Genomic DNA, 9,400 nt, shown 5'->3' on the forward strand with positions numbered 1-9,400 from the left:
TTTTTAAGATTTGGGAGAATTTGGGGGGGATTATTTGTTTCAGATTGATTGTGTGAATCCGATAAATCCATCGGCTCTCAATTTATTTCTGAAATATTAATTCAATTTAATTGAATGTATATTAGATAGTAGTTCAACATCTTAACACTCGACCGAAAAGGCGCTTTGTATTTAAAGTCTTAATATTTATATAGATGGTCTTGTTTCCAATCATATTGTTATAACAATATATATATAACAAACACATAGAGATTATATGTGAATATTGATTGACAAGAGTATGCAAGACTAATTTTTTTGCAAAATACAAATTGCATTTACGTTACAGTTTATTTTCTTTACATATATGTATAATTGTTACATTACAATTCATTACAGTTCGTAAGACAAGAACTTGAAGAACAGAATCAATATGCATCATCCTTTTTGCAACAAGGTCGATTAGAGGATTTAGCAGAGATCATACCCGTGATTACAACAATATTAGAAAATCTTATTGTTTGTGGATTGAACATACACAATTATAATGTCATATTGTTATCAGAATGTTTAGCATTTTATGAAGAGGTATATAGAAAAATTGTAAATGTAATTAGAATGTTTAACTGGTTAATTTTTAAGTATTTATTTGTGTTTGTTTCAAAGATCTGTACACTAGAAAGCCGTAGTCATGTATTATCTTGGACATTACCGCCACCAGCAGTCATCTATGGAGCATTTATTACGAAGAGTTGTGCTATCTTGTCGAGAATTTGTAGATTACTATTGAGGTATTAATTTTATTTAATAAAAAAAAAAAATTCATTGTTTTTTAAATTAATTTCATTCTATATTATTGATACTCGAATTATTACAGATATCGCGAAATGAGTCCACAATTACGCCAGATTATGCCATCAGATATATACGAAGAAAAAATTCGTATTATATCTATTTATGCAAATGATATTTATAAAGCATTGTGGTATGATGAGGTACGTATAAACAAGAGATGAAAATGCTAAATTTATTATATACATACTTATTATATATAAATAAGCGTATTAAAAGAATTATTTAAACAGCCTTTTAGTGAGAATGGTAACCTTCTGAAAAATTTTTCAAAAAAAGTACGCAGCGATTTAAGAGATTGTGATCTGGAGACTTTATTGAATATTAGCAATCATTATGCTATATTAGCCTACAGATGCACACTAAGTAAAAGAGGCTTAAAAATAAATACAAAAGAGGTAAATATTAAAATATCTATTACAAATTTTTAACTTCAAATTTATTTAAACAACTTGTAATTTATTGTAATATAAGTTAATATATTAAAGAAAGTTTTAAATTATGATTTCAATTTATTTAAAAGAAATAATTTAATAAAAAGAATAAAGGAAATTTGATTGATTTTAGAAATTGTACATATTTCAGGATTGGGAAACGTTACTTTCCCGTTACTTTTTATAATAAACAATTTGACAATGACGTTGCAATTTTTTATGATAGTAACACTAACTAAATCCTAAGGTTGTGTCAAAATTGAAAAAGTCACTTTGAGAAATAATTTGTAATTATTATGCATTACCTATTGAAGAAAATAAGAAATGAATAACGCGTAATGTTACTCATTACAAGTAATGAGTAAAAAAGTAACAAATTAGGAATTTTGTTTCAATTTCGAATAATTTTTTCAACCCGTTGGTAACAATTGACTTTTCCAACTCTGGTGTTACCATTACCGTATTAAAAAATTTGTAATGTCATTACCAAACGTTATTATAACAATCAACAAAGAAAGTAACGACATTATTAAATAATTTCCCATCTCTGCATATTATTAAATTTTTTAAAACAAATATTTTAATTCAACTTTCTCATGCATAGACTCGTTCTCTTAATATCATTCTTATTAATTTTCTAGGATGCTAAGACTATGGCTTTTTATTATTTCCCAGTAGTAAATGAATTTCTCGCTGCATTTAATGAATGACTGTTTCAAATTTTAAAAAATACATCTTTTTTTTATATATATTTCTTAATGTATATTTATACCTATTGAATAAACTGAAAATTGTAAAAATTCACCCCAAAATATTAAACGCTTAGATTCGCTTTAATAAAAAATGTTTTTTAACTGTGTGAGTAAAATTAGTTTTTGTATAATTATCTCTATTTAATCATGGTTATATAGTTATCCGTAATCCACAAGATTTTTATATGAAATAAATGAGTTCAAGATGAATTAAATAATAATGAATGATGATACTCAGAGAGAAATCAAACAATGAAAAAGAAGTTATGCTAAAAATAACTAAAATTCTATCTATACAAATGGAAATCTTTTACATAAAAATTATTCGTTGCACAATATCGATCAAATCTATTGTCAACTACAAACTAATAATACCGCTTGCTAGAACATAGTTATAAGTCTATTATTGTTATATATATTGTTACAAAAAAAATGTGTATTATTGTATATATATTTTAAATAAAGAAAGTTTTTAACATTTTTTAATAGAAACTATTTATGAAATATCTTTTAAAAATAGTAAATTATATAAAAATATAATATTGTATTCGTCTAATATTTAATTGAATGATCATATTTAAAAAATACATTTACATGTGCTTTTATTAATATTATTATATTAATTATATAATATTATAGTATGTTATATTTAATAGTTGTAATATGTATTACTTTTGTAGTTACTTTTTTGTTCGAAAATGCACTATATTTTTATTTAAAATGTTGAAAGCTACTTTTCTGATTCTCTTTAATATTACATCAAGTATTTCACAAAAGTTTAATAAATTAAATATGTATTTTTTTCATTGTGTATGACTATTCAATTGCGATCGTTTTTATTTCCAATATATGATATTGAGAGATTAGAGAAGTCCGAATTATTGATGACAATAGAGATCTTACTTTCTATTGCTCGTCTAGTTCCATTCAGCATTAGGGACCAAGTAGTGTGTCTAACTGTTAAAACATTTAACAAAGTTCAGTGTAAAATAAAAAGATAATATGTAATCGATTGTACAATAAAATTTCTGTAAAAAAAGCATTAAGTAAATAAGATTATATTAATGACATATTATATAAAGTATCGAAAAATATTGATTAATATATAAATAAAAAAAATAAGATATAATTTTTAAAAACCAAAGCATGTTTTGTATATATCACAATAAATTTTAATTTCTAAAAATTAAGATTCATGGAAAATTTTACTTTCCTCTTTTTCAAATTCATAAATATTATATATAGATAAGGCCACATACGCCGATATGCTACATTTTATTAGATATTAATATAAAGAAGTTAAATGCAACAAAAGGAAACGTTTCTACACAGTAATGAAGGAAATTAAATATACGATAGAATTTATTTTTGTCATTACATTTCGATAATGTTTCATCATTCAACTTCTTTATTTGCTTAAACTTTAACTCCTATGATTAATTAACGCAAAGAGTAGCATTTATTTCCAATAATGTAAACAAAATGTGCTAGCTTGTGTCACATACTCATTAGTGGATTTAGTCTTATATTTTCTGATTGAATACACTAAGGGCAGTGACTTTAGCTTAAATCGTAAAAAATTTGTTCAGTGTAAAAAGAATATATACATTATGAAAATTATGAAATTCTACTTTAACTATATAATTTTAACGAATATATAATGTCATATATGGCACGAACAGATTAATTATTTAATAAAATATCGGCCATACCTTATCGTATTATCTTGTACTTAATGTGTGATAAGATATTTATACGATATTCACATATTAATTTTTCTATTAATTTTTCCTATCAATGTATTACGCAAATCTTTAATAATTTTTCTATATCATGATAATTTTTCATATACCAATATATTGCTTTTCTTCAGCTAATTGCAAACTAAAGGTTAAATTTTGTATCTGTAAATAATCGCGAAATATAAGAAAGACAACGCATTTTATATTATACCTTCAGTGTAATGTTTTGCACAATATCCGATATACATCTTTACAATAAAAACTGAATTCTAAAAATACAATTAATTAGATTTGTAAAATTGTGTGTAAAAATATTTCTTTTTGTGAAAATATTTTATGTATGGACAAAATAAACATTAATGTAGGCTGTTTAGATAAATATACTTTAGATTTTCAGAAAATTAATATTTATGAAAATGACATGATTCGAACGCGCTTAATATCATAAGGATACTATAAGTGATAAATAAATACTTTTAATGTGTATGTATTAATGTATATGTAGATGACTAATACAAAAAAAACAACTAACGTGTTCTATCGCATTATTTATGTCTTTGTTGCAGATTCTAGAATATGCAATTTCAGTCAGTTATATGTATATATAAGTCGAAAATAAATATCTCATTGAACACAATACATTCGTTTCATACGTTTAACTTGCGATTTTTAAAAGTACTTTCCACAAAACATCGACGCAATGAATTTCTATAATTTCTACAAAGAATAGTTTGTCACGGTTCTAAATTAATGTCACGATTCCAAGTTCAGTTTCTTATTATATTTACGTAAATAAAATAAACACTATTGTAATACGTGAATCTGAATTCATGAATACTGCAAACCAGACTACATCTTTTTATGTAATAGACACTTTAAAACCAATTAATATTTATAAACGTTTTATTATAAAAACAGCCCGTATTCGTCCAAATAATGCAAATTAATCTTATGTTTCTCATATAAGAAGATATTGAAATGAAAGAATTTCTTAATCATAGAAATTCTCTTAATTAATAATATAAAAATAAATGTATAAAGATTTAATTTTCTTACTCATCGTACTTTTATGCTATAATTATAATTTTGTATATAGATTCTATAATTTTAAATGTTTTAATCAATTATAGTATTAACATCAATGTGTACTAATAATATTTAAATGATTCCTACTATCTTGTATAGAAAATTTTGTGAATACAAACACATAAAATAATATTTGTGCACTCAGAAAAAGACACCAAGAGATATTAAATGTAGGAATATAGTAGTAAACTACAGGATACATAAATTTTTTTGAGTAAATAGAAGTTATTTGAGCGAGAACGAGCTGTTAGTAGTACGAAATTATATTAATTGGTATGCATTTTTTAGAATATGGAATCCAAATTATACAATAAAATGATTTTCATCTCCATGAAATACTTTCTATAAAATATTAATTAAGAAATTAAAATATTTTCGGTCACATTTCAATCAATTACAAGCACTGTGGAAGCTAATCATTACAATGGATAAAATCATGTATTTCATCTTGATGTATTTCACTTTGTTTTAAATTTTGAATATCTATCTTTGGCACAATATTTTAATTAAGCAAAACTAGTTAGCATTAAACATGAAAATAAAATAAATGGAAACGTAAATGTACAGGCCACAATTCACAATATGCATGTATGTGGACAATGTGCAATTCTTTTTAAACCTGTACTAATCATTTGTCCAAAGAAGCAAATATATAAGTTTTGCCTATTGATAAATAAACTCCAAAAAATTAATCAGTTCTATAATTAAAAACGTTTTCTACGCATATTTATACATACATACACATACATATTCATGTATGTGCATATACATACGTGTAGATGTAGAAGATACATCTACGTGCGAAGAATTATATATTTAGAAATATATAAATACAAATATATACATATATGTATTTATATTTACATTTGTATTACACGTAATGAATTCCATATTACGTATATATCTATATTTGTATTTATAATGTGATATTGCTAACAAAAGTAACTATCTAGGATGATAATCAGTTCATTTGATGTGTACTTGATAATTATGCCCCTGTGTATATTATATACATAAGTGCATATATGTTATTTCTATTTTTATTCCTAACACTCACACATTTGTTCATGCACTATACGGAAACGAATGTACGCTTCACTTCACTTTTAGCAATAACACTTTTGTACATAGAGCAGTATCATATCGAAAGAACGAGATATAGATAACAGTTTCACATTTAACAGTAGAGCGATAAAATAAAACAAATCAGTCCCAACTGGCGTCAGTTTCTACTTCGTTAACTGCATCTTCTGCATCAGAGATCATACTTTCATACGACAAATCTGGCTCATCTTCTAGGAACTCATCCCGTTTTCTTTTGTTCAAGCCTAACTTGCGTTTCTTCGTTGTGAACGCAAGCTCATCCTCTGGCGTTCGCTCCTTGCGGAACTCATAGACTAGTGGATAAATATGTTCAATTGCCGCTTGGACTGCAGCAACGTTAGGTGCTATAACACAATAAATAATTATTGTATAATTATATACTTTTATGTCAATTGATTTACGATTCATAAAACACACACATAAAATATATTTTGATATTTATAAAACACAAAAATTTTTAATGTTTAACTTCTGATGTGTGATATACATATATTCAATATTTCTATTTTATTCAATTAAAATTTTTAAGCAATACTGTACTATATAATCAAAACCAAAATATTCAATGTAAAAATATTTATTTATTCGCGCACAAAAATATATTTTGATAAAATAATTTCATAAAATTCCTGATATAACTTTACATAATCAAGGGCGTACAAAGATTAAAAACCTTAATAAAATAATGTATCAAAAGTGACTATAAATTTCTCTATAAAAACAAAATGTATAATTATAATACCAACCTGTTACAGTAACACTTCCTGTAGAAAATATCTTCAGAGTAGCTTTTGGTTCTATTAGCTTATATGTGACACCAGGGTGTAACTCTGGCTCATAACTGTAAATCACATAAAAATATTTATATAACTATTATATATTTATATTAACTAACACATTGATAATAATAAAAAAATATTGGATTTTTTACATCGAGAAAAATACTTTAAATACTAGTATGTTAACAAAATAATTTTTTAAATAAACTGAAAAGATATATTTATAGTATGCTATATAATTATTAAATGTGCATTCTTTTATACTTACTCAGCATTTTCTTTGTGATGCACTGAAAATGCTGTTATTTTGATAGCAAATGGCATACTACAAGTGCCTAATACATTGACCACCCTATAATTATTAAATCTCACTTTGAATCCAAGTTTTTGAAGGGAACGGGCAAATCTACGTGCTGCGATTTTTGCTTGAACTTCACTGGTTGCACCAGTGCAAGTTACTTTACCAGATGACCAGATGGATGCTGTAGTATATGGTCGCCTTAATTTCATTGTTATCATCTAAAAATCACAAACAAAAATTATATTAATTTATATTTTAAATCGTGTCTATATATGCTTTAAAGTATAGTCTTTTATTCTGAATATATTATCTATAAATAGAAAATATTAAATAGTAAATAAAAAATATATATACTTAATAAATTATCAAGCTAATTTACGTTTATCATATAATTAAAACTTTTTATTCTCTAAAATTTAAAATATTGCAGGCAACAATAAACTTCGAATATGCAAATTTACAGGTTTTTATTCCGATAAATCATATTTTATATAAGCTTTAAAAAATTATTGATCTAAAAATTTTATTTTATTGCTTTTTTATGAATTTTTTTATAATACTTTCTATGATGAAAACATATGAGACAAGCTTTACATGTTAATCAGCAAGGATATTTTATTACAACAGTTGTAATATAATATGTGTAAGAATGCTGCGTTTAGGAAAAAACTATTTCAAGAAACAGTTGTATATTTCTAAGTAACTAAATTATATAACAGTTTTTAAGAATAATATTGTGATATTATCTTTTTAATTAGAGAAAATTTTTTCCCAATGTATACAATAAAATATACGACGCAAAGTAAAGATAAATTCTATACAAATTAAACATTTTATCTAAAATTGATAATGTGAATTATGTTTTTCAGAATTCAGTTGTTTTCTTTCTAAATAGAAACTTGTGTGTACATAGATTCTAAAGACAAAACATAGACTATACAATGTATATACAATTGGTTGAAAAAAAAAAGAGATAAGGCGGGAAGATAGCTAATCACTATCTCTTTCTGTTCTGTGTAATGTTGTAAGAAAGAGAAGAAAACTAGTCATCTTCACTCTGTCTTTTTGTTGACCAGCCATTCTATTCAGATGGCCCTTATTTTATAGATTCTTACTAGCTATTGGCTTGTAATTATATAGCAATAATAATTTTTAGTATATTGGAGCTTATTGCAATTACTTATCAAACAATTTGTTTCTCGAAGTTATCATTTCACATACATGAATTTTGTGAGTAAGGAAAAAATTTTCCATTTTGATAAAAACGAAGTATTCAAAACATGAACATTTTAATTCGGAAAAATCAGAATACTATTTTGTCCTTTTGTGAATAGAAACTTCCAAATAATAATAAAAGATAAATAAAAATAAATAACAGAAAGGCTAAGATCCAAATTTTTTCGTATATCATCCTCAGTGTATATGTCGATAAATTAACGTAAATTTAATCATAAAATGGTTAAATACAATTTCGTTTCATGATTTTTTACTAAATTTGCGTTAATTTATCGACATACACTGAGGATGATCTGACAAATAGGTCGAAACGTATATATTTTTAAGAATCTAAATATATGGAAAATTTGACTTTTAACCCTTCTGTTATTCATTTTTGTTTATTATATTAAGCCATTTCAAGTTTATCTTTATTTAATAACAAATAAGTTAAAAACAAGTCTAATCTTCCATTGTGAAGGTCGGAAAACTCTGTTCAATAAAGATTGCAAATGTAATAAAACTAAGATCTACATAGGACTAGCACTTCATCTTGAAAACTTTAATTTATCAAGAATTACAATGTAATAGAGGAAAAATCATTTCTTATTGAGAAGGTAAATATACAAAAATTCTCAACACGTACCCCATTTTCTCTTCTGTATTCAACATTAGATCCATTGAGCGCTATTTCTCGCAGATTCAAATGACATCTTACACTAAAGCTGCAAACTACATTGTTAATAACAATATCAAGTTCTGGAGGCTCTTCATGGGGTTCTTCATGAGTCTCTTCATGAGGTTTCTCGGTATGATCAACATATGGTTGAAGTTGACCATCAAACAATCTATTGTCCCTTTCTTCTGTACAGGAATTTGCATTGTCCAAATTATTAACATCGTTTACGTGATTCAGTGATTTATTTGTTAACGGTTTCATGCCATTTTCCTGAATAGCAGTTGCCATAATATTGTGTACCTACAACACATATAATAATAAAAGAATTATATTGTATTCATTCAAATTTTCAGACTTTAATGTTAAAATATATTTTAACGTAACTGCTTCAATTAACACTTATAATATATTTAAGTAAACAAAGAAAATTTTCTTTTATTATAAAAATTTATGTATATAATTCAATAACATAGGATA

The 9,400-nt window shown here is 24.9% G+C and overlaps 2 protein-coding genes across 2 annotated transcripts in view; one reads left to right on the plus strand and one right to left on the minus strand.

Moving 5' to 3' along the window:
* The window catches only part of LOC108753177 (centromere protein I-like), a 6,862-nt gene extending 4,880 nt beyond the window's left edge, over positions 1-1,982 (plus strand). Inside the window, exons 11-15 of the mRNA XM_018494547.1 lie at positions 379-567; positions 646-770; positions 857-974; positions 1,065-1,229; positions 1,907-1,982. Of these exons, the coding sequence (XP_018350049.1) occupies positions 379-567; positions 646-770; positions 857-974; positions 1,065-1,229; positions 1,907-1,975 (666 nt within the window). The 3' untranslated portion in view covers positions 1,976-1,982. The remainder of the gene's footprint in view (positions 1-378; positions 568-645; positions 771-856; positions 975-1,064; positions 1,230-1,906) is intronic.
* Positions 1,983-5,807: 3,825 nt separating this feature from the next.
* The window catches only part of LOC108753175 (TATA box-binding protein-like protein 1), a 5,510-nt gene continuing 1,917 nt past the window's right edge, over positions 5,808-9,400 (minus strand). Inside the window, exons 2-5 of the mRNA XM_018494543.1 lie at positions 8,891-9,223; positions 6,997-7,247; positions 6,696-6,790; positions 5,808-6,293 (exon numbers count right to left, since the gene is read on the minus strand). Of these exons, the coding sequence (XP_018350045.1) occupies positions 6,052-6,293; positions 6,696-6,790; positions 6,997-7,247; positions 8,891-9,211 (909 nt within the window). The 5' untranslated portion in view covers positions 9,212-9,223 and the 3' untranslated portion in view covers positions 5,808-6,051. The remainder of the gene's footprint in view (positions 6,294-6,695; positions 6,791-6,996; positions 7,248-8,890; positions 9,224-9,400) is intronic.

This window comes from Trachymyrmex septentrionalis, unplaced genomic scaffold, assembly GCF_001594115.1.
Source record: "Trachymyrmex septentrionalis isolate Tsep2-gDNA-1 unplaced genomic scaffold, Tsep1.0 scaffold66, whole genome shotgun sequence".
Classification (NCBI taxonomy): Eukaryota; Metazoa; Arthropoda; class Insecta; order Hymenoptera; family Formicidae; genus Trachymyrmex; species Trachymyrmex septentrionalis.